The 26628-nt window shown below is 41.2% G+C and overlaps 1 protein-coding gene across 2 annotated transcripts in view; it reads right to left on the minus strand.

Moving 5' to 3' along the window:
• The window catches only part of ATP9B (ATPase phospholipid transporting 9B (putative)), a 184330-nt gene that overhangs the window by 103014 nt on the left and 54688 nt on the right, over positions 1-26628 (minus strand). For both annotated transcript variants that reach the window (XM_070747427.1, XM_070747426.1), the window contains exons 8-9: positions 12121-12215; positions 4154-4234 (exon numbers count right to left, since the gene is read on the minus strand). In XM_070747427.1, coding sequence (XP_070603528.1) covers positions 4154-4234; positions 12121-12215 — 176 coding nt within the window. The remainder of the gene's footprint in view (positions 1-4153; positions 4235-12120; positions 12216-26628) is intronic.

The raw sequence follows: 26628 nt of genomic DNA on the forward strand, positions 1-26628 counted from the left end.
CCGGGGGACGCCTCCACCGCGCAGGTTTAGGAGGCGGAGCGGCACCGGAGGAGAGTTGGCGGCTCCGAGCCTTTGGGAAGGCTACGGGAATCGCTTCAGGAGGCGGGGAGGTCTCGAAGACCCAAAACCCAGCCAGTCGCTCGCAGCCGGCCGCCACCTGTGCAAAGTTTGGCTGCGAACTCGGAAGTGCCATCCCGCGGCGCTCCCCCCGCCAGCCAGCCAAGCCCCGCGCCCGCCGGAGCCGGCTCCTCGCTCTCCCCCCGCCGTCCGCCGCGTTTGCAGGAGGTGGGGAGGGTCGGGCGGCCTGCCAAGGCCAGGAGGGACGCCACTGCCCCCTCTTCCCTCTCTCCGCCCGCCGCTGTGCCTTCTGCTGAGCCCCCTCGGCCCCGCGCGGCGCCTGAGTTTTGAAGCCCCCTCGGCCCCACGCGGCGCCTGTCAGAGGAAGCTGCCCTGTCCCGGCCAGGATCCGGGGGCGGCGGAGGGACCCGGGGGCGAGGTCGTCGGGGTTTGAGGGGCCACTCGGGAGCCACTCGGGAGGAGGGAGAGAGTAACGTCGGAATTAAAAAAAAGAAAAACCGAGGAACCGCAAAGCTTCCTCAACCCCGCAGTTGTCTCCTCGGGATTAAACGTTCTATGGGGCTTCCCCGCCAGAGAAGCGGATGGAGCGCAATTGCAGCCTAAGGGCGCAGAAGTACTCCCGAGGTGCCTTAAAAGCCAAGAGGCGCCTCACGACGGAATTAACAGTGAGGGGAGACGCCTGAACGCGGGAAGCAACCGGCGGGCTGCCGCCCCATTTTGCTTGGTCAAGACCGGGAGACTTGGCTCCTTTGGGAGACCCCCCCACGCGGGCCGCTGCGCAAACCCCTTTCCTTTCCCGTCCGTCCGTACCCATTTGGGCCGCCTTTGGTGCTGCTCTCGGCGGTCCTACTTGGGGCAGATGCTAAGGTGGAAAGGGACGGAGGTGAAGGAGGTCGGTTTCTTTAAAGCCTCTGCCTTTGGCCGGACTCCAAGTCCTACCCCCTTTACCTGGCCAAGAAAGTGGGGAAGGAGGTAGGCGTCGGGCAGGCACGAACTGGGTCCACCGCCACTCGGGAGCCACAGAGGCCCCTTTCTGCTCAGGGTCTGGGCCGCACGCTCTCCTCCCACAGCAGAAAAACAGAAAAAATAAGGGAGAGAGAAAGAGAAAGAAAGAGAGAGAAAGGAAGAGGAGAGATAGAAAGGGGGAGAGAGAAAGAGGGAGAGATAGAGGAGAGAGAGAAAGAGAGAGATACAAAGAGAGTGAGTGAGGAGAGATAAGAGAGAGAAAGAAAGAGGGACAGAGAGAAAGAAAGAGAGGGACAGAGAGAAATAAAGAGAGAGAGGGACAGAGAGAAATAAAGAGAGGGACAGAGAGAAAGAAAGAGGGACAGAGAGAAAGAAAGAGAGGGACAGAGAGAAAGAAAGAGGGACAGAGAGAAAGAAAGAGGGACAGAGAGAAAGAAAGAGAGGGACAGAGAGAAAGAAAGAGGGACAGAGAGAAAGAGAAGAACAGAGAGAAAGAAAGAGGGATAGAGAAAGGGAGAGAGAGAAAGAAAGAGAAAGAAAGGTAGAGAGAAAGAGGGAGAGATAGAAAGAAAGAGAGAGGGGGGCTTGTTTGTATATTTTCCCAATTCCCCTAGGGCAGTGTTATTGTAATAAATATTTTAGCCTACTTTTTGGCTCAAAATATTTTTTTTCTATTTTCCTCCTCTAAAATCTAGGTGCGTCTTATCAGCAGGTGCGTCTTATAGAGCGAAAAATACGGTAATTAGTGGAACGGCTTCCCTCTAGAAGTTGTGAATGCTCCAACACTGGAAGTTTTTAAGAAGATGTTGGATAACCATTTGTTTGAAGTAGTGTAGGATCTCCTGCCCAAGCAGGGGGTGATTATATTAGGAACATTTTCCTATGTGCATATGTAGGTATCTATTAGTTTTCCTATTTCCAAATCTGACTTCCATAAAGCATGCTAATAGACTCATCTTTAAGATTGGCTTCCCTCATGATTTGGAACATTCATTGTCATTATAGAATCCGGTAACTGAAGTTTCTAAAGTTTCCAGATTCTGCTATTAAATAACAAACTTCTGTGCAACTATACAAGCATTATCTGCAAATCATATCCACTGTTTGTAAGAATACATTTGGGAACTGGCATTTTGTAAATTGAATATATTCTTCAATGAAATTATAGGCTTAGTTTACAATAAACACCTGGGGCAATGGGAATGAATTCTCCCAGGTAAAGAGAATTAACCTCTGAAACCCTGAGGGAATTATGAACTTTTGAGCTTTGAACTAAGTATCACTTAATAAGAAAAATGTACACTCACAGCAATATAGTATAGTCCAACCTAACTAGAAAATATGAGCCTTTAGAAATAAAATAATGATCCAGTATTTACGGTACATATATTGTTAACACACTGGAAAAGAAAGAAAACAACAACAACAACAACAACAACAGTATATCGATAAACCTTAAAATTTCCTTGCTACCCAATAGCAACTTTTATCTATAAAACTGTAGCCTGGTAGCTAAGAAAGAAGAAACTTGTTTTTTCATTTTGTCCTTCTCCTCTAACATATGCATTTTTCTTTACTAACAATATGCAATTTTATTTAAAATTGAAGTGACTATTCAAATGACAGGAGTAAATAAAAATTGGTAAGTATTCATGGGATCTGTCCTATTTCAGAGAAAAATAGGCTGTTAAAGAATTAAGAAAATGAGGAACTGAAGTTCAACTATTTTTTTTAATTACAATTTTCTCACCTGACTCAGTTCTGGAATCTGTATTAGACTAGAACAGGGCTAAGAAAGAAGAGTCTGTGGAAGCTAATGATTTATTCGGCATGGCCATGTGGTATGGACAAGGGAAGAAATTGAAATTTGCATTTCTTCCTTCTCCTCCTCCTCCGTAAATGCTAATGAGCACAAACAGTGCATTTTAAAAGAATATCTGCATGTGTAGCCGCAGCATGTGAATCAGAAACTGCACTTAGCTATTTGCCTGAGCAATGTCTTTACTAAACAAGTGATGGGTACAAATAGCCTGCTGGGTAAATAGCCTCTTGCTGAATGGAAGCCCCTGTTTTCCTGATCTTAACAAACCATGATAAAACAACAAGCTTTATTTTAATATTTTTTATGCATTCAAAAAATATCAGTGCATTTTACAGCTGTTATGGTATGATGTATGCGGCAATCAATAGGCACCGCTTGAAACTTGATTGTGATCCGAATTGTGCAGCTTTTATTAAAAAACAAAAATACAAAAAACAACAACACAACACCTTGGATTCTCATCTAGTGTACATTTGCAAATCCTATTCTCCTCGAGCGGCTTTTATCATGCTGTGAACTATCATCAAAATGTGGATGATTAGATAGAAGAAACATACGTCCCTTCAATATTTATTTCTAGCCCATATCCTACACAGCTCTCATTTCTAAAGTTGCTAAAATTTTTGAAAAGTGTTTTTCAGGTGTATACAGAGGAAAGTATAATGGAATAGTAACACATTACCCTAAATGCTCACACTCTGACTATTCAGAAACATACCATATTTTTCAGAGTATAAGACGCACCTTAGTTTTGGGGGAGGAAAAAATCTACCTACCAGTTATTCATCTGGCTACTGTCCTTAGTCTGTTCAGCTTCAGCTTATATTATCCCAGGTTAGGGCTGAAAAAGCCTTTTTCAGAGGGAGTAGAATAAAAGCAAGCCTGCAAAGACTTAGGGCAGGAAAAGCTGCTTTGAAGGGAGAAGGAATTTTTAAAAATGCAGCAAGACAGGAAGATAGTTACCATCCTGTTAGGGCTGAAAGGCACTGCTTTTTCAGAGGGAGTAGCAATGAAGACAAAGACTGCAAAGACTTATGGCTGGAAAAAAAAACTTATTTGGAAGAAATAAGAAGATTTTTTAGCACCTAGCTAGGGTTGGGGAAAAAAAGCTTTGAAAAGCTACATTCAAAGTGTAAGACCCACCCAAATTTTCAGCCTCTTTTAGGGAGGAAAAAGGTGCATCTTATATTCTGAAAAATATGGTAATTAACTTTAAAAGTATTTTCTTCTTAAGGCAATTAAGACAAATGAGTACAGCAAGAATGACTACTTAGAGTAACTACTTACCCGTGTAAAGGTACCTTCAAAGCTGTGAATATCCATTTGAGGCTCTTGAGCATAAACATATGCATTGATTGAAAACAGGTCCTAGAACACATAATTTTAAAAATATCTCTGTATGTCAATGATAAATCAATAGAGTCTTTGTTTCTCAATCCCTCACATCTATCTTATCATGCTTATATAGAAACAATAAAGCAGAAATTAGAGAATGGAAGTTCTGCGTATTCCCTATGCTTCATCTAGAATTTATTTTCTACGTTATAGATGTTACTTGAAATGTTGGAAAAAAATAATGAAATAAACTTTGACTTTACTTGCATTACAGGCATATAACTTATGTGATTTTTCATGGATTGTCCTCAAGTAATTTAAAAAATAGCATTATAGTTTAGAATGTCAATATATTTTAGCTTATCTGCATTATTAACATTATTATGATGCCTGAATAATGAAAAAATAAAATAAATTAAAAATGTTAATCGTAGTTTTGATGCCTACAATGAAAAGCCTATTCCTACTTTCTGAACATCTTCTCCTTGTTTGAAATACTTGCTAAAGTAAGGACTAAATCAATTCCCATCATCATACAGCAGTCCTTTAATGTCCAAATTATATCTAATCCTGAAATAGAAGTAACAAAATATATATATCTGCACACAAATTGTTTGAAATATGCAAGAGGTTACTTATTACGGTGGTCCTTTGATCTGTAAGATCACATGTATTAGCTCTTGTGCTTATGCAAAGCTCAATTTGAAAAATTTCAGAACTTAGAGATTGCTTCATTTATTTATTTTTAAAATTTATGTAACTACCCAGCTCACAATTAATGACTCTGAATGACTTAAAACATTTACCGTATATACTCGAGTATAAGCCGAGTTTTTAAGCCCAAAAATGGGCTGAAAAATCCGATCTCGGCTTATACTTGGGTCACTGACGAGTCACCATAAGAGGGCACCCCGTGGGAGCCCGGCACGCATTGATGGCTTGGGTGGGTGAGGGAGCTATGGCAGGTACTGCCTCTTCCCGGCTGAGACAGCTTCGGTGGTGCCTTTGGGAGGGCATCGCTGTCTGTGTAAATAAGTAGTGCCTAGTGGAAGTTGAGGGTGGCACCCATGGTCCTTCCACCGCTACTTCATTTTTCAGTGGCCAAACAGAAGGACCAGGACTCCCATCTCTGACAGCCGGACGCAGGGACTGGGCTGTGGAGGTCGTGCTTTTCCACCTTCAACTTTCAATTAGGAAAGAAGGGTGGCGCGGAGGGACGATGCCGGGGCTGAGGAGGCACCTTTAAGGCAAATTCTAAGGATTTTTAAAAAAATTGCTTTTCAGAAAAGGTACCTGCAAATGCCGGAGCGCTCTGGCTTCCCTTGGGGCTACCGCGACTGAAACAAGGCTGCTGCCGGCACCACCATGCCCGCCCCTTCTTCAGCCGCCAGCCCCGTTCTCCTGCTTCTTGTTGCGGACACACATACAAAGGCGCCTCCGAAGCAATCGGCAAAGGGCGCTCTGAGCAAAGCGGCTGTGGGAGGGGTGGGGCAGGTGCCTTCTCTCCCCAGCTCAAGCAAAGGCCCCTCTGGCAGTGTTTTCAAATGTGCTCCTGCTTGTGAGGCAGGGATCAATGCTCGCCTCCTCTTTCTCGCAGGCAGGAGCACGTTTCAAATTGCCATAGGCAGAGCCCAGAGGAGCTGAGCCAGTCCCGCGAGGTGTGCATGCTTTCTCTTTCTCTCTCTTGGAGGAACATGATAGAGCTACAAGTCCCAGGTAGGACACATGTCTTGTGACCCACCCTGCCCCACCTGACACAAGTTCAAGAAGTTTGATTGAACCTGGGAGGAGTTTTCTTCTCTGGACATAACAGCAAGGAATGCAATGGAGCTACAAGTGTCAGGTAGGACATGCGTCTCACGGACCAACACGGCCTACCTGCCAGAAATGAGTTCTGTGAGACTCGTCATACCACTGCCCCTGCCTCATGGAGCAAGACTCTGCAAGGCTTGTTGTGCATTGCATGCACTAGCAACAGCAGGACCCCAACTTTGCCGGTAGATGAAGTTTGTGTCAGTCCTGCATTTCGTGCATACAATGGCACAATAAGCCTTGCAAAGTCCTGCTCAATGAGGTGGTGGCGGTGGGCCAGCTGCTCAGCCGGCACCAAGAACAGGGAGGGGAGGTGGCAGCAATGGGACATTTAGTCCCACACTCACAGCCTGCTGCACCCCCAAAATAATAAACCATCCCGCCTGATAATAAGGCCAAGGCCACATTTCTGGGTTCAAAAAAATATAAGACTCTGTCTTATTTTTAGGGAAATGCAGTACTAGGCCTTGATGGAATGAACTCCAGATGCCAGAATTGAAAGTACCATTGTGTCATTTCTGTAATGATGTTTCTTTGCTCATTTACTTGATTTCTATACCTGACCATCTCAACAAGTGACTCTGGGCCGCATACATCATAAAACATAAAGACAATTAAGACAGCACAAAATGAATTTGTAGACACAAGTAAAACTGTTACTTATGAATGGTAATACAATGAGGCCCTTAACACACTATTTGGCCAAATGGTGTATGAGGCTGTCCTTTAATGATTTCAAGGAATAATATGACTAATGTAACCGGTACTGCAACTAATATCTGTGCTTCTCTATAACGTTATACATAAGACTGACAAATGAGTCTTCAAGGTTGATGCTTCTTTACATTCAGAATAGGCAGCCTACTAGTTAGAAAAATAATTTTAATGTCAGTTCTATAAATGCTTGGCATCTTTACAACAATTTATAACATGCTTCTCTCTAAGGCATAACCATTAGAGACAATGAGGCACAATCCTGCAAGAATGACATTTATATAAGGAGGTGTTCAAAGTTAAAGCACTATGGTTGCTTGTAGAAATGTGAATTGAACAAGACCAATCTCATGTATGGATCTAAAAAACCTTTCGGTTATTACATTTTTGCTGCCCCTCGCCTCTACAAGATGACTTCGGGCAGCCTAAAAACCAAAGTTGAAATAATATGAAATTGTTATGATAGTTGAAGAATATCTAAAATATATATGCATATGTATGCACAATGCATATAGGAGTTCATACCAATAATCTAAGGTTCAAACGTTTCCAAATGGAGAACCTAAATTTGTCATCCACAGAAACCTTGATGAAGAACATAATATTCAATAATTCCTAACAGTTTTTAATGGCCTAGCTTCCCTGAAAATGCCCATAAAATTATTTCTAGCTGTCAGATGTTTATTTTTCAACTCTTTAGAATATATTGTTATGTTTACAACCTTAATATTTCTAAAGGCCAAGTAAGCCTTTATTCATGAGACTATTTATGAAAACTGTGTTGCATAACACTGAATTTTATTAGGTTGTTATTATGTTTTATATTTACATTTAGTAAACACAGATGTAGACGAGTGGTTTTCCTTGTGCCCACACATTAAATGGCTAGCTGCATTTGTTCTCTATACCAGCAAATATATCCAGCAGGTAAGTATCCTTTATCTAGGAACAGATTTCAATTCCCTCACTTCATTTGGAAGAGTGAACCTGGATTACAAGTAGCAGTTCTCACCCAAAGATCTGTAATGGTTCATCCTTCTGCTTGTTTCTGCAATCCCTTTCTTTTTTAAAAAATGGGGATATAGAAATATAGAGCTTTCCTGCCTATATTCTGGATCATTCATTTAGTATAGAGAGTGCTGCAAGTATAGTGTGCTCAAAGGTACCGGGATTAGGTATCTGAATAAAAGTGGAAAGACAACTAAGTAACCAAATGTGTGTGTGTGTATGTGTTCCATTTAATTTGAAAAGAATGTAATTCTAACTACACTTTTCATTTCAGGTTCTGATTAATTATGTATACTAGCTCATCCAATTATTTTATTCATATTTTAAGGGCACAAATCATATTTCAACATCTTCCACTACAAATCAGCTGTTCTAATACTAAATCATCAACCATTTATTGTAAGCTTTCACACAAGCTTCCATTCAATGCATTCTTTTTCTTCAAAGTTAGTTTTCATCAGCCTCTTGAGAAATAATTCATATGAACCTAATACACATGTGGTGTCCTATATCTGCATCATTCATTTCTTCTCAATCTGTTATCACCTACAATTTAGATAATCCAGGCTATTATGTGCTTTATTGTTCACTGAAAAATAGGAGTCTCAGTATGGCAGAAAACTAATACCACACACATACTCATAATACAATAAAAACTATTAACGAAGTGAGCCAAGCACGAAAGTTTTCTTTCTTTACAGACTCCATGCTTTGCAAAAATTGTTCATCTAAAAGCAAATGAGATGATTTAAACATTTATTTTATCTGGAAAAAAAAACATGCCCAAATTGTCTGAAGAACAAAAAGAGTGCTATTTTGATCTATAAAATTTAGGTATGTGCCAAAACATTCCTGATATACCAGTATTTAAATATTATAACTAAATTTGAAATAAATGAATTAATTATTGCCCTCTACTGATTATATATTTCCATTTTAAAGTCATTTATATTTACACTATGGAATCTTTAAAATAATCTTGACTATTTTGCATTGCCTCTTTATATAAGCCAAAAACGCATACATATTTGTATGCAAATACTAAGATTTACTATGCACGGGAAATTGACAACACTTTATATTGCAAGTACTGTATATACAATTTTAACCATGATTTTGTAATTGCTCATAAGTAAGATGAAGAATCTCAGCAAACTATTTTGCAAGGACACACCTAAGTATTTCCATAGGTCCTGAAACAATTAAAAGATGGTACAATAATAACACTGCTTTCCTTCCTTCTAAAATAATAATTTAGAAATCACTCTGGAGTTATCAATAATATAGAAAAACTTCCTCTATTAGGTCAAGGGCAACATTTGTTCACCTTACTTAAAGATCATTAAAATACATCCTTAATCATAACATGTAGTTCATTACAAATAAAATTGCTTCTGGTTCAATAAAACTAATTAAATGTAAATGGTATTGTTTACTGCTTTATGGATCTTTTGATATAAATCAGCAAGTCACTATTTATTGAAAATTACAGTGACCTCATTGCTGCTAATAAATTTACTTGATCACTTGGGCCAAAGATGCCTATTCAAGAATATCCAGCATAGAAAAACACTACTGCATATAACTATGAAACCAGGAAACCTAACCTGGGTGTTACAGTTCTTAAAGCTCAGGCATCATTAAATGACTTGTTGAAATTTTAATTCTCTGATCTCATTAAGTGGTTCGGGAAGACAAGAAAATCTGTAGTGATCATCTTTGATGGTGTCATCTGTTCTTTAAGAAAGCTCTAAAGTTTTGCCTGTTTATTTATTCCAGGAACAGCTGAAGATAAAGTTGCAGACTTTATGTAGTCTGATGATGGAATTAACAGACCATGATAATAATACAAAAGACATTTGGAAATGAATGACAATTACCAACAGTATATTAACCACAGTACAAAGTCCAATTGCTTAATTCAATACAATTCTTGGTTTTTCTCTTTTAAATATTATTTTATATATATTAGGTTTGTTCTTATTGTTGTTTGTTTTATGTTTTGCTTTCTTTATGAGTTGAATATTCTTTGCTTCTACTTTTCTGCTTTAATCTGTTTATCAGAATCTATTTTTGTTTTGTTCAAATAATAATAATAAACTAGAACTTTATAACATTAAAAATTAAACTGAATTGTCAACATTGAAGGTTAAACACTGCCAAAAAGTCATGTCTTCTAACCTGAAAACTATATCACTGGTCAGAATAGAATTGCTAAAATAACCATTGAATGTATATATTATTTAAATTATGAATCTTCATTTTTGTTAGCTTTTTTGTGCTAAGCATATATTAAAACATTAAATATTAAACAGCTACTACTGAAAACTGAAATGGTTTATTGGGTTATATGGTAGTGTTCATTTGTTTAAATCATAACATTTTTATTCTCTACAACCTGCATAAACCAAAATGATTTTGAGTGTGGTGGTGTTATGGGACAAGCTATACAGGAATACAATAAGCAAAAATTAGGAAAAAAGGATAAGCTTGAAGGATCTCCTCAGCCATTTTAGTAGCAGCCCAGCAGGTGGCATTCAAGAATTACTGTAAAACAGAAATCATCCATTCTTTTTTTATATTCTAAAACCAAGACCTTACAAATGTTGACAATTTGTGGAAGATATTTGACAAGCTATTAAATTTCAATGACTATTTCCAGGATATCTACAGATTGCCAGGATTTGTAGCACTCAGTGCAATAAGATATAATGAAAATCCAGTATTTGATTTTCAGGAATATAAATTCTGTTGTCATTCTCCTCACTTATTAATATGGTGCATTTTTTTGGTTATTGTGAAGATGGTAAAAAGCAGCCAAAATATATAACGAAAAGCTTACCAATATTTGGATTCTAAGGCTTCCTAAGAAATGCAGTTCTCTCTAGCACTATTTCCACTTTCCTATAAAATTCCTGCCTTCTAAGAGTCTTCATAAAACAACGGTGTCCTCAGCAAGAGATGTGGATACAAAATGCCATGCATGTGGTGATGTAATGATACGAATTCTAGGCTTACATTCTTACATCCCAACTTCTGAGACAAATAATTTGTGGAAATTTCCTTATTTAATTTAGGGTAGGGATTCTCTTCTCAGCTAAACTGTAGGTAATGAAACCAGGAGCATTGAAATCATAAATACCCAAAGCAGCCATAAATATCCACCTACCAATTTACATGTGTATTAAATGCAAGGAACTCAAAGAAGTGTGAAATTCATACCAAGATCTGGTTTACATTTTCTAACCATGGGCACATGAAATGGAAGATAATGAAACCATGGGTAACAAGGACCACTCACACTTAGAAAACTATGGTCACATAAGTTAAATCAGAACACTGTATTTTCAAGTAGTTTCCTTTTTTTAATGAAAATTAGCCATTGAAATTCCTGTACCCATTTCATCTTTAGGCAGATTTCCCAATTTTCTGTTCCATTCTCTCCATATCAGGAGCAACACATGCTAAGGAAGAAACCTAAAGAACTATCCTTTAGTTTTAGCCTAACTGATGAAAATATCTATTGGACTTTGGGGTGCTATTTTTTTTGAACATCTGTGTTTCTTTTACTTTCAAAGTTAATCATGTAGCATGTCAGGGATATTGTTTTGAATTAACAGTTCAAAGCACCACGGACAGATGTAGCATCTTGCACAATTTGTGGTTCCTGGGCCATTAAAAATATGTGTATCCCAGTTCACCGTATGGTTCAGATGGCTTACAACTACAAGAACAGCCGTTATTTATAAAACAAGAGTTTGCTTTATGCAAAGCAAATTATTATATTCTGTATGTAGAATCATATTCTATATTCCTATGAAAAATCTTTATTTTTGTAAACAATGTCAGAATATCCATTGCCAAACTATTTTTTAATTGCCCTATCTTTATTTTATCACATTTATATAAAACAACTTAACTTAAAAAATAATGGTTTTGCATTAAAACAGACCCAGTGCATTAAAGCAAAAACCAGACCTTTGCCTACAGACCTACATTAAACAATACATCTATTAAAATAATAATAATGATGCATGTCTTGGCTGGAAAGTAACTTTCCACTTGAGTTTCATGTACTGGATGCCCCCTGAAAGACATAAGCTTTTGACAAATTGACTGGCGTTATTTGAAAAGGGCCCTTAAAATTGTCTCACAGATACAGTCATAAAAAGTAATAAGATTATAATGAACAGTCCACAGATATCCTTAAGAAATTCTGAAGCTACAATTTAGAAGCACTTCTCGCTATCTTATGTTTTTAAACTTTTGAAATATTTACTGGTTTCAGGAGTTTAATATTATTTATGTTGATTAAAAAAGGAATCCAAAACAAATAATTATTTAACTGCAGTGAAAGGACTAAAATGTTGAACCATGATGCTTACCCCTAAAGCTGGTAATCTCTGTGTGCAACTAACAGCAACTTTTAGTTTCCAGTCTGTCTCTCCATCCAGCTGATCAGTTCGAATAAAACAGGAACCTTAAAATTGCAAAACCAAAACAAAACCCCAAGAAAATTACATATTTTAGATTCCACTAAAATAGAAAATGAGCTATGATTAATTTTTTTTTAAATTGAAATCACTATTAATTCTGGTAGAGCATAAGACATAAAGAAAAAAAGATCCTACAGACAGTTTTACTACTACTGTATTTTCAAATGTAAAAACATTTCTATTTTTTAAAAAAGATGGAAGTACAGTCTGTACAAAATAATTAACTTCTAGAAAATACAAGGCAAGCATTTTTCAGACAGTTATTGAAACTGAACACATTGTAAATAAGTATAAGACAACATGAGAACATTAGACTCCTGTAGTATATTCTAATCAACAGTCTATTCTCCATCATACTTTGCAGATACAAGACATTTCATGGTCCTCTTTACCCTTCCTGTCAATGGCTGCTCTCATCCATCAATTTCATTTAGAATTATGCTATAGATCAATGCAGTTCAAGACCAGTGTGGCTCCTCTGAATGGTTGACTGCACATATATTCATTTAATAGAGCTCACACTATGACATGTATCGGCGAGCTGCATTTCCTCTCCACTTCAGCAGTTAATTTCATCAATAACTTATCTCATAGTACGTTTCCCTTTTATCCAGAAAAAGAGACTAGTTTGTGCCAACTCAGCTTTCAATACGGATCACTACAGCAAAACCTAAACAATAAAATGTCCCCCTACTCAGACATTTAAAATCATTCTTTAACACTATTGGCAAGACTTTTTAATGTACATGATAAAACGATTCTTAAGTTTGCATAATGAAGTTTAAAGAGCATAAAATTATATCAGCAGTACTAAAGATGATGAGAAGTAACTCGTGCCAAAAATATTTACTCTGATTTTCTTTTATTTATATTTTACATAAAGCTTATTCTGATTTATCCTACAAAAAGATATTGATAAGATTGAACGGGTCCAAAGACGGGCTACAAAAATGGTGGAATGTCTTAAGCATATAACTTATCAGGAAAGACTTAATGAACTCAATCTGTATAGTCTGGAGGACAGAAGGGAAAGGGGGGGGGCGGTCATGATCGAAACATTTAAATATGTTAAAGGGTTAAAGTTCAGGAGGGAACTGTTTTTAATAGGAAAGTGAACACAATAACAAGGGGGCACTATCTGAGGTTAGTTGGGGGAAAGATCAGAAGTAACGTGAGAAAATATTATTTTACTGAAAGAGTAGTAGATGCTTGGAACAAACTTCCAGCAGACGTGGTTGGTAATTCCACAGTAACTGAATTTAAACATGCCTAGGGTAAACATACAGTATATCCATCCTAAGATACAATACAGGAAATAGCATAAGGGCAGACTAAATGGACCATGAGGTCTTTTTCTGCCGTCAATCTTCTATATTTCTATGATTTAGTAAAAGAACAGTCCCATTGACATTAAAAAGTATCACACTGGAAATATCCATATTCACACATTATATTTTATCAACGAATCCATTGTCAAACTGCTTGCTAAGCAGGTTTCTTAATGACAATAATATTTGTTTACATATATATAACAAGTTCAATGGCATATCAATTTTTAGATTTAGAAACGTTATTAAACATGTGGGTTTTTAAAAAATCTCATTGGTTTTTATCTGAGGCTTTTGGGAATTATATTTGCAAACAGTTTGAAATGAAATTTGGATTCTAAAAGATTTACAGCACAATGAGGCAGTTGTTTGACTATTTCTGTGTACAGAATGGTGGAAACTAGTTATGTATTCAAATAATAAACTACTGCACAGAAGTCATACCACTATATGCATTATTATATTACTACACTTTTTAAAGCTAAGAGCAATTTATATTGCTGTAACATCAGACAAACATTTAATTACAATACGACATCAGTGATTACTCCTAACCCTTATCAATGCCAACTAGCTTTTTAATCTCCGGATGTTAATCAGGGCAAAAGCAATTTTGTCAATAAGCTCACAAAAGTTTTGATCTTACAAAAACATCAGTAACCTGTCTGCTGAACCATTTGTGAGATTTTAAAACCACTTTGGAAAAAAAGACACCTTTTCCTAGCAGTCACTCATGGCTGCTTTTTGGGGGTGGGTGGGTGGGGTTGAGGAAGGGAGATTTTAACTTACCAGAATTTGAACTTGTGCTCAATATAGGATATGTTTATAATAAATTGTGTCTAAGCTTGTTGATGAAGCTTATTTCTTTTCAGCTACTTTTCTTTCCTCTGAACCTGGATTTATAGCTGGCAACGGGGGAACTCAGCAAAATAATACACGTAAGTATGATCTCCAAGTATCTTTAGTATTTTACAGTCAGTTGAGTGCCAATTAACAAATCTGAATTATAAAAAGTCTCAAATGCCACAATTTCCTCTTAATGTAACTGGAGCTGAAATTAAAATGGAATTCTTTTACATTGTTCACCTGGCATTTTCCCTTTCCAAAAACAAATAACTCAACCCAGTGAACATTTACTCAGAAGTAAGTCCCATTTTGTTCCATATTGATGTGAATGAGAGTAAGAACGCAGCCTTACTCTCAGTCGAACTTATTGGGCCATAGCTGACAAAAAAGGATACAAGCAGCAAAGCTCTTCGGAAAATAAAATGAAAGCTGCAGGCATTAAAGAGCTGGCCTGATAATTGATGAGAGTTCAATCAGCACAGAACTGAGCATGTCTGATTGATTTTTATTTATTTTTTAAAAGGCTAAAATCATCCTGGGGAATGTGCTGCAAATCAGGAATTTTGTATAACCACCTGGGGGCACTTTCTAGTCACCCATGGCAACCAGGCAAGATGTTAATGAGAGGTCCAAGCAAAGAGATTATTTGATAAGCAAAGAGATATTATTTGACTCTCTATCTAATTTGAGAGTTTTAAAAACCTTGCTTGCTCTCTTATTTAGCAGCAAATGCAATAGTTTGAAAGGACAATTCTGAGCACAGTCTCTTGAATAATTTCAAGAAATAGAACCTGGAGAGATCAGCTACTTTATAACGCAAATAAAAACCATCATCTTGCTGATTATTCTTCCTTTTACAAAAGAAAGCCTGCAGATGGGGAGTAAACTAACAGGGAATGTCAGAAAGATTTAAGTTATATTGATCTTAATTTAGTATTAAATAAATAGTTTACTTTTCAAGCCCCTCACCTATTTTCAGAAATGATTCTACAATATTCCTATTTGCTACTGGTTAGGCAGTACTATCACATAGCGGCTGCAGACGATAAAAAAGATACTCTTTGCCATCAATTATAGGTCATCATCTTTTTGCTTTGAAGCCCAAATATGCTGGCAAATAGGTAGTTACCTTAAAAACTGAAAGAAGGAATAAACAAATGAATAAATAAGGTGTGCAAAAGTTATAAAATAATTCTTATGTAACTGCTAATTTTTTCACAAAATTTATTCCTTATAGTATCAATTAGCAGTAATTTATTCTATTTTGTTAAAACGGTAACTGAATTTATGCTGCTTTTAGACTGCTATGTCCCTTAATATTCAGATTTTTCCCAATCACATTTAAAACAAAGAAAGTGTTGGGAGAAATGTAGACTAGTTTGTGCATGCACTACATTAACCAGGACATGCTCCAAGCAAAACAATAGTATACACATTACACAATGTTCAAATATAGATTTAGAAGAAATTAGAAAACTTTGAAATTTCTAATGCTATCTAAAAGGAACTACAGGGTGCGTTCCAAAAGTAATGCAATTGAATTTCCTGCGCCGCTCCTATTGGTCAGAGTGGGACCAAAGCACTTGGAGTAGGTAGGGGGGATGGTAAGCTTTGCTGTGAAACCAGTCTCAGTGCTCTCCAAGCTGTGGAAGCGGCAGGACGTCAGTTATTGTAAACTTCTGTGCGCCGACTGTGTCACGAAAAAAATGGAATTGGAAATTTCCAGTGAACTTTTGCAACGCATAGAAATTGAACCAGATTATTTGGACAACGTCATCACAGATGATGAAACCTGGGTTTTTGAATATGACCCAGAAACAAAACACCAAAGTTCTGAGTGGCACACTGACCAGTCCCCCAAGCCCAAAAAGGCAAGAATGAGCAAATCAAAAGTGAAAACAATGCTCATTGTCTTTTTCAACAGTAAATGAGTGGTCCATAAGGAGTTTGTTCCTCAAGGACAGACAGTTAACGCTGCTTACTACGTGGATGTGCTGGAAAGACTCCGAAAAAGGGTCAACAGGATGAGAAAAGACATCTCCACTACCTGGCAACTCCATCATGACAACGTGCCTTGCCACAACACGCTACGAGTCCGCGAGTTCCTGGCAAAACACCAGGTGCCAATGCTGCCCCATCATAGTCCTGACATCACACCAGCAGACTTCTTTTTGTTCCCTCGGATTAAGGCAGCCCTGAAAGGAACCCGTTTTTCGTCCATATAAGAGATCCAATCAGCCGTGATGAAGACCTTGCAAGAGGTCCCCGAAGACGCCTTCCAGGGCGCATACCGGTCATGGGAGAATTGCTGGAAAAAATGTGTAGAGGCCCTAGGGCAGTACTTTAAGAATTTTAAGTGTTTGTGCAAATCTGTTCAATAAATTACTTTTAAAAAATGATTGCATTATTTTTGGAACGCACCCTGTATATTCCTTCAATTAAAGTTTTATTGTTGATTCTTGAATTTTGTCATCTGTAAGAAAGCACAGCATGACAGATTTAAACAACAACAAAAGGAATTTCGGAGACTGTAGAACAGAGCTGTCAAATTCCTGGCCCATGGATCAGATGTGTCTTATTATTTATTTGTTTCTTTGTTTGTTTGTTTATTTATTTATTAGATTTGTATGCCGCCCCTCTCCGTAGACTCGGGGCGGCTAACAACAACAATAAGACAGCATATGACAAATCTAATATTTAAAATAGCTAAAAACCCTTATTAAAAACCAAACATACACACAAACATACCATGCATAAATTGTATAGGCCTGCGGGGGAAGGAATATCTCAATTCTCCCATGCTTGATGACAGAGGTGGGTTTTAAGGAGCTTACGAAAGGCGAGGAGGGTGGGGGCAATTGTGATCTCTGGGGGGAGTTGGTTCCAGAGGGTCGGGGCCGCCACAGAGAAGGTTTTTCCCCTGGGTCCCGCCAGACGACATTGTTTAGTCGACGGGACCCGGAGAAGGCCAACTCTGTGGGACCTAACCAGTCGCTGGGATTCGTGTAGCAGAAGGTGGTCCCGGAGATATTCTGGCCCGATGCCATGAAGGGCTTTATAGGTCATAACCAACACTTTGAATTTTAACCGGAAACTGATCGGCAACTAATGCAGACTGCAGAGTGTTGGTGTAACATGGGCATACTTAGGGAAGCCCATGATTGCTCTCGCAGCTGCATTCTGCACGATCATATGCTGTCCACGCCCACAGCATGCCACTGTGATGACATGAGTTTGACACTCCTGCTGTAGAGGCACACATAAAACAATCAGACTGTATCTCCTTAAACCTATCTTTTCCTGGGATTGCTGTGGAAGCAGCATAATCTTAAGGCAAGACACAGCTTCAAAGAATTCAAGTCCCAAACCATCTTTCTGACTTCCAGCATAGCTTTAATTTATAAAGTACTGTACTTATTTTTAACAAAACTAGAGGCAGGACTGAAGAACAAGGAAGCAGGAAAATGTTGATCTCTCCCTTCCCAGCACTGCTGTTTAGCTCAAATTCAGAATTTACAAGTAACGATAAAATCCATCAGTAGATCAAACCATGTTTAGCCTCTTTTAATGCAAAACGTGGTCTTAATACGGACAAAAAGACAATGGTTTGCAAAAAGTTAAACATTTTAGGCATAAAACCTAAGCAAATAAGGTTAATTGTTCTCTCTGCACATCATACCTAATTAAAATGAACGGGCTAAATTAAATAACTGCAATTTTAAACTTTTGACCATTTTGAGTTCTATCCCTAAAGCAATGGCAACATGGAAGCATGGGAAAAGTATAACCTTATTCTGTTCTGGGGGGGGGATCTCTGCAATTAAACATTGAAGATAATTTGCTGACTTAAGGGCCACATGGTTGCAACCTTCATCTTTAACAATTTGTTTTTTAAAATATTGATCCACTTTTCAGGTTCAACAAATCTATTCATGTTTCTTAGTTCTTAAAATACTAACCTTTTAAAAAACATACTAATCAGGCATTTTTAATGAAATCTCTAGAGGAGGCAGCAGAATATATATCAAGAAGCAATCTCATGAAAATGCAGGGCTATCATTAAGTGACTTATTTATTCATTTATTCAATTTATATAGCTGCCTTTCTCAAACTTTGGGCAGCAAACAATAATAAAATCAATTATCTGACTATAATATTTTGATTCAAAGACCACATGCTTATAAGTATCATACAGTATATTAATAAATTTCAGTGATCTTGGAAGTGGAATATCTATTAAAAAAGGAACTAAGATCTGCATTTGTCTATGCTAATTTGATAAAGAGCTAAAGTTACAAGAAACTTCAGTATTTTGGCAATTGATTATTTTGGATTCATAACTCATTTAAACAGAACCTAACAGTTCTCCAATGCACTTGCAAGGAGAGTCCAAGATGGGTTATTCTTCAGTCTGATTGGTCGGGACTGAGTTTAATTTAAATATTAATTATTAGGCAGGCACCGCCTCCCCCTTAGCCCTCCAGTCTAAAAAACTCAGTCGCAGTAAAGGGACTTCTGAGTTTACTCTCCTTGTAATTATTGTTTAATTATTGTTTAATTACTTAATTTCTGTGTATATACTAACTTTATTCTCTCCTTTTCTTTTCCCCTTAGGTGCAGCTGGGGGTATTTTGCCTCGGGCGGCTCTGGGTCCAAACCTCCAGTGGGTTTACCCAGTTGCCTGCTGCTCCTCCCTACTCGGGACCCACACAGAGGGAACAGAGAACGTTACAGCGGCCAGTGTGGGTCCGGGAGAGAGCCCCCGGGTAGTCTACCTCCGCGGTAGTGCCCGGAGGACGAGGACATGGTTGACGCCGTGGGGGGGTCTGCTCCTCCCCCGGCGGATATACCATAGGGCCGGGAAGCGGCTTCCCTACGAGTGGCCCGTGAAAGGAGGCGATCGTTCCGCGCCCCCCCCAACGATGGCAGGCGAGCCGAGTCGCGAGTATGAGGATTCCAGCGACGGCTCGGCTCCTCCGAAATATTCGGCCCCTTTTAGGCCCCGATCGTGGAAAGCGGGAATCGCTGAGCCTTCCCGCTCGTTTCCACAGCAACGATCGTACACAAACGGTTGCCAGGGATACCAGCCGGCGGCCATGTTGGTGAGGTCGCCCGGACAATGAGCGGCGGCCATTTTGGGAGGGTCCGGACACACCGGCAACTCCTCCCGCCCAATCAGGTCGCATTCCCATGGGAACCGGCAGGCGGCCATTTTGGTAAGGTCTCCCGATCGGAGCTTTACCCAGGCACATCGCCCCCCCTTGAGGCCTGCCTGGGAGGCACGCAGGTGCAGAAGGGGGTTCTACAATATTTTCACTTTCGATCCTCGGAGGTCAGCATTGCTACGGAGCTCTTGGCGCTACGCAGCGGTTTTTACCAGCATTACACAAGGATCGTGAGTAATATCCTGGGCATGGCAGAGCAGGCAATTCAGAGTGGGGAGGAGGTCACCGCCACCAGACCTAGCACCCCCAAGGAAAAGACCTCCAAGTCAAAATCCTCTCAGGGGGCATCGCTGAGGGAAGCGGAGAAGCGCATCAGGGCGCTCGAGAAGCAGCTGGAGGCCTCTCAGAAGGCATCGGGACCGGGCCTTCCTCCCAGCCAGCCTCTGCCTACCAGTTCCCCTATGGCCTCCCCCATGGTCTTCCCCGGGATACCATCTTCAGCCTCAGAGCGAGACTGGTCCCCAGAGAGAGGGACTCCAGCCTGGGTACCACCTAGAGCTGGATCTGGCGGTGTGGCAAGACAAGCCTCAGGGTGGACTGCTTATTCTCCACCCTCTCAGCCCCCGCAGTATGCGCAGGCGGCAACTTTCACACCTACTGCTGCAGGCCTGCGCAACCCTCAAGACACTTGGCAAAGCATGCCCCAGGCCCTGCAGGACTTGATTTCCAACGTATACACCCAGGGCCTGGCCACGGGGGCACAGCAACAACAGGTTCCAGTGGGACTCCCTCCAACGAGGCTTAGAGACCCCTGGAGGGCCCCGGCTACGCACTCTTTGATGGACTCCATGGAGGAGGAGGATTCATCCAGAGATGACTTTAGCGCAGCAGAGGATGACCTGTCCGGAGATGAGCAGCCACCAGAACAGCCCAGCTTCACGGGCCTGTTTAATTCCTCCCTCTTCAGGGTGCTCTTGAATAAGGCAAAGCTCACCATTGACCAAGCGGGAGAAGGCCAAGAGAGCTCTTCTGAGACAGCCCCACCAACGGGGGGGCTATTCATTTTCCCCAAGCAGGAGACAGTAAACATCCCGTCTTCGCATCTGTTCCTAGAAACGATCCAACGACCGTGGGATAACCCTGCTGCGGGTCAGGGCCCTTCCAACCTTGACCGTAAGTTTTACACTTTCGACCAGCAGATGGAGGACCTACTGGAATTCCCAGCGGTGGATAAGCCCGTAACAAGCCTGGTATCCAACGCCCTCGTCCCGTCTGAATCGCAAGAAGGGCTGAAAGCCGAGGACAAGAGGGCGGAGAACGTGGTGCGCAGGACCCACCAGATGGCGGCTTGGGCCGTACGAGCCGCCTCGGCGGCCTCGTTTTTCAACAGAGCCATGACACTCTGGATCCAGGAAATCCAGGCCAGGGCCGATCCCGAGGACGGGAGACTTCGCCAGGACCTTAATAAATTGCTGGCGGCCACGGAATTTTCGGCGGATGCCACAGTCAATGCTGCCAAGTTCGCGTCACGCGCAATGGCGTCATCAGTGGCCTCTCGCAGACTCATTTGGCTTCGCAATTGGCAGGCAGATGTCAAATCCAAATGGAGTCTGGCTTCCGCTCCATTCAAAGGGAAGAAACTGTTTGGGGAGGTCCTGGATGATGTCCTAGTCGAGGACAAGGACAAGAAAAAAGTGATGCCTAGGGCCAACAGGAAGCAGGACAGGCGCTTCAACCCCTATCAACGGCGCCAGCCCTTTCGAGCGGAGCCCTCCTCGACCAACACCCAAACATCGAGGCCATACTTTCAGGGCTCCTTCAACCAGGGATCCTTCAGGTCAGACAGGTCCTTCCAAGCTGACCGGAATAGATCGTTCCAGGGCCGCCGCCCCTTCAGAGGGGCCAACAGGGGCTACCGGAAGTCCAAGTGACTCTCTAGACATTATACCTCTAGGCGGCAGGCTGCTACACTTCCCGGACATCTGGGAGGTTACGTCCTCGGACGCATGGGCAGCGGCAACAGTATCTCAAGGCCTACGAATCGAGTTCCTTCGTACTCCCCCTCAACGCTTTCTATCCTGTCGTGTCCCAACAGACCTACAAAAGAGGACCCTTCTATACAGGGAGGTGTCTCACCTGCTAGAGATAGGGGCTATAGAAGAGGTACCCCTGGCCCATCAAGGCAAGGGGTTTTACTCAGCAATATTCCTCGTTCCAAAAACCTCGGGAGGAGTCCGCATGATCCTCAATCTACGGCAATTGAATCTCCACGTCAAATACAGGAGATTCAAAATGCACTCACTAAAAACCATTTTGGCTTCCATAAGACAGGACGATCTTATGACATCTATAGATCTGAAGGAGGCCTACCTTCACGTCCCCATTTTCCCTCCACACAGACAGTTCCTGAGATTCTGCCTAAATGGGGCCCATTTCCAGTACAAAGCGATGCCCTTTGGACTCTCTTCTGCCCCCAGGACGTTCACAAAATTGCTGGACGTCCTCACGGCCAGTCTCAGACACCAGTCGGTGCGCCTGATGGCATACCTCGACGACATCGTCATTCTGTCAAGGACCAAAGAACAGGCATACAGAGACTCGCATCTGACAATCCAAACCCTACAGGACCATGGCTTTACAGTAAACTGGGAAAAAAGCCACTTAACGCCTACGAGGAGCATTGCCCACCTGGGCACCACTATAGACTCCAGCCTGGGCATGGTTTTTCTCTCCCAGGAGAGACAAAGAACAATCAGGAAACTGATAGGAGAACTGGGTCTTCAACAGCACCCCAGCCTTGCCCAGCTGTCAAAGGTCTTAGGAACCCTAGTCTCTTGTATAGATATAGTACCTTGGGCAAGACATCATTTGCGCCCGCTCCAATGGTTCCTGTTACCGTATCAGAGACAAAAGTCCAGCCACTCTCACCGGAGAGTCTGCCTCAGTGCCAGGATACGCAACTCACTGCAGTGGTGGAGGTCCCCCGCGCTGACCAGGGGATCCCTATTCCTGGACAAGGACTTTATTACCATAACGACGGACGCCAGTTTGACAGGGTGGGGAGCACACCTCTCCTCACACATGGTTCAGGGCCTCTGGGATTCCCAGGACCTGCAAGAGATCAATATAAACTTCCTAGAACTGAAGGCTGTCTCATTAGCCCTCCACAGCCTTGCCCATCTGATACGAGGTCGGCACGTACGTATTCTGACCGACAATGTCTCCACGCGGTCTCATATCAACCGTCAAGGGGGAACACGGTCAAGAAGACTGATGAAGGAATCGACATCGTTACTCAGGTGGGCAGAGGGGAATCTAGCCTCGCTGTCAGCGGAACACATCTCGGGAGTCGAGAATGTGAGAGCAGATTGGCTCAGCCGTCAGACACTCGACCCGGGGGAGTGGCGGCTGGATCCCGAGATTTTCCAGGAGGCGGCAAGGAGGTTTGGGTACCCGGTGGTGGATTTGTTTGCAACCAGCCTCAACACCCAACTCCCTCGCTTCTTCGCTCGCTTCCCATCCCCGAGTGCGGAAGGAGTGGATGCGCTAACCAGTCGGTGGCCCCAGGGTCTACTGTATGCGTTTCCGCCCCTATCCATTCTTTCCAGGGTGATAAGGAAAATCCTGGAAGAGAGAGCAGAGGTTCTACTAATAGCCCCGTATTGGCCTCGTCGCACCTGGTTTGCGGACCTGATACAGCTATCAAGGTCACCCAGCTGGAGAATCCCGGATCACCGGATCTCTCTAACTCAGGGCTCCTTGTCTCACCCGGAACCACAGTGGTGGCAACTAACCGTGTGGCACTTGAGCGGGAACATCTGAAGCGCCAGGCTCTGCCAGACACGGTCATTAGCACTATACAAGCAGCCCGCAGACCATCTACCAAGAGAGTTTACCAGGCCACTTGGGCGGCTTTCTGTGTTTTTTGTGAACAACGACAGATAGACCCTCAGACGGCGTCTCCGCACATTATCTTAACATTTCTACAGGCAGGCCTCGAGAAGGGCCTTGCCCCCAATACATTACGTCGCCACGTCGCCGCCCTGGCCACCATTATTTCGACAGACGGATGCCGTCCACTTACCAGACACCCATGGATCAGGGACTTCCTAAAGGGAGCGGCCAATTTAAAACCACCGGTGATACACCGTTTCCCTTCCTGGGACCTACCTTTAGTGTTGCACGCGCTGACAGGTCCCCCCTTCGAACCTATACGTCAAATCTCATTGAGGCTGCTAACTCTTAAAACGGCCTTCCTGGTTGCGATCACTTCAGCCAGGAGGGTCTCTGAGATAGCTGCTTTGTCCACAAGACCGGACCTTTGTCGCTTTGACACCAACAGAGTAGTCCTTAGACTAGACCCGGCGTTTATCCCGAAGGTAAACACCTCATTTCACAGAATGCAGGATATTGTACTTCCGGACTTCTGTGCTCATGGTACTCATCCCTCTGAACTGCGGTGGCATAAACTGGACGTGAGAAGAGCCCTAAAAATTTATGTCCGGAGGACTCAGTCTTTTAGGTCTTCAGAAGCCTTGTTTGTGTCCTTTTCTACCAGGGCCATGGGCAACAAGGTGTTTTCCCAGACTATCAGTCGCTGGTTGAGGGAATGCATTACTGAAGCATATAGGACTAAGGGATCCCCAATTCCATCGGGGATAACAGGACATTCGACTCGTAGTGCGGCCACCTCATCGGCTTGGAGGACTCAAGCCTCCTTGGAGGACATTTGTAGAGCGGCCACGTGGGCAGCTCCGTCTACCTTTATCAAGCATTACCGGATTGACTCTTTTGCTTCTGCGGAGGCAGCATTTGGGAGGAGGGTGTTGCAAGGGGTGTGTTCCTTTTCAGAGCCCCTGGTCCAATCTGTTCCCTCCCTGTGAGCCTAACTTGGGCATATCCCATCTTGGACTCTCCTTGCAAGTGCATTGGAGAAAGACCGTTGAACTTACCTGAACGGTCTTCTCGATGCACTGCAAGGAGAGTCCAAACCCTCCCGTCTCTTGGACCAGGGTCTAGGTGGGAGTTGAAATGTTTACTTATGGTTACAGTTTGGTTTCTTTGATTTGTTTAATAAATAATATTGTGCTTTACTGCTCCTTCGCTTTCTTTTAGACTGGAGGGCTAAGGGGGAGGCGGTGCCTGCCTAATAATTAATATTTAAATTAAACTCAGTCCCGACCAATCAGACTGAAGAATAACCCATCTTGGACTCTCCTTGCAGTGCATCGAGAAGACCGTTCAGGTAAGTTCAACGGTCTATTTCTGCTTACATTTGGGGTAAGCAATATGGAAAACAGAGAGAACAAAGAAATTAAGTACATAATAAGATAAATGGAAATATAACAAAATATAATTTGCACTAACACCATTCATTAAACATTCATTAACTTTTTTATTTGTGCAAACAATCTGTTTCTATCATGTCCATACTACAATGAATACACTACTTTTTGATCTTTAATCTTCTCACTTCTCTCCTTTTCTCTCAAAAGTTTTTTTTCCCCTTCAAAAGGCAATTGGACTGCATTTTCTCTGAGAAGGGAAAAAATGTTTTGTTTCTCATCCAAGAAGCTTCATCAGCTCTGATGGATGTGTGTGTGTGTGTGTGTGTGTGTGTGTCTTCTTCCCCTAGGATAGAGGATTCTTCTTCCTCCTTTTCTTTGAAGAAGTTTTCTTTCCTCAAAGTAAAAACAGTCCTATTGCCTTTCTAAGAAAAAAAAAAGACAACTATGACCTGGATGACAGAATCTCTACAGACTCTCTCTCCCTTTTAGGATCTAGTTTATTCCATCCAGTAATGACTTTCTTGGTCGTCCCTAACCTACCAATCCATTCACTTTTCTCCTTTCAGGCATTTGGTCTGATCTTCATTCATTATTTTTGTAAATCAACATACCTGCATGTTTTGAAATACATATATTTTTTCCGTTTCCCCAAGTTTCATTGATATGTTTATCCATTTCCTCTGGATATTTTATCATTTTCTATTACATTTGTTCATTCAATTTTCCTGGTCAACCATAACTACTTTTGTTTTTCATTGTATCCTTCTACAATAATAATAATAACAACAGAGTTGGAAGGAACCTTGGAATTCTTATAGTCCAACCCCCTGTTTAGGCAGGAAACCCTATACTACTTCAGACAAATGGTTATCCAACATCTTAAAACTTCCAGTGTTGCAGCATTCACAACTTCTGGAGGCAAGCTTTCCACTGATTAATTGTTCTAACTGTCAGGAAATATTTTCGATATTTCAATATTTTCAACATTTGCTACAAATAATTTGGATCTCTATCCAGTCACACGGCATAATCTCCATACGCAAATATTCACATCTCCAGCCAATATACATGTCTAACATTACAAGCATTCATTATGTATCAATAAATACATTGAATGACAAGAGAACATAATACACCTTTGTTGTACTTATTTCTCAATATCAAACCATGTGCTAAACACTTTATTTATTCTTTCAAACATTTTCACTTTTCCATATATTACTTAATGCATTACTGACTATCCACTCCATCAACTGACCATCATCTCATGCTACAACTCAAGCCTATTAATTTTATCATAAATCAGCAAACAAGGAAAGAAAATCCTTCTACATTCATACATTTGTTAATGGTCTGCTCAATTATGACATTTGATTCCCCAAATTTTGCTCAATGCTTTTTTTCGCCTGCAGTCACTTTGAATCAGAATTCTGTCAATAGCACACATAATTAACAAACTAATCCTGATGTACATTTTGCATTCATTCTTGCTATTTTTCCCTTATAAAAGGGAACATTAAAACTACTGTATATAAAATCCATAGTGAGATGACTACTTTTTCTTAATATTTTTATTGGAGCCATAGTTTTAGACTTTTTTTCAAATTCCAAGGTTTTGATTACAGTAATACATACATTTAAAACTACTAACACTTCTCTAGTTACACACCTACATCTGCAGCCTTAGCATTTTCACCTTTTTCAAAATTATCTTTTTCATAAGTTTTTCTTGGACGGTGGCCTTCATAGAATTTGTTTCAATTCAACTTC

The sequence above is a fragment of the Erythrolamprus reginae genome, chromosome 3 (assembly GCF_031021105.1).
Source record: "Erythrolamprus reginae isolate rEryReg1 chromosome 3, rEryReg1.hap1, whole genome shotgun sequence".
NCBI lineage: Eukaryota > Metazoa > Chordata > Lepidosauria > Squamata > Dipsadidae > Erythrolamprus > Erythrolamprus reginae.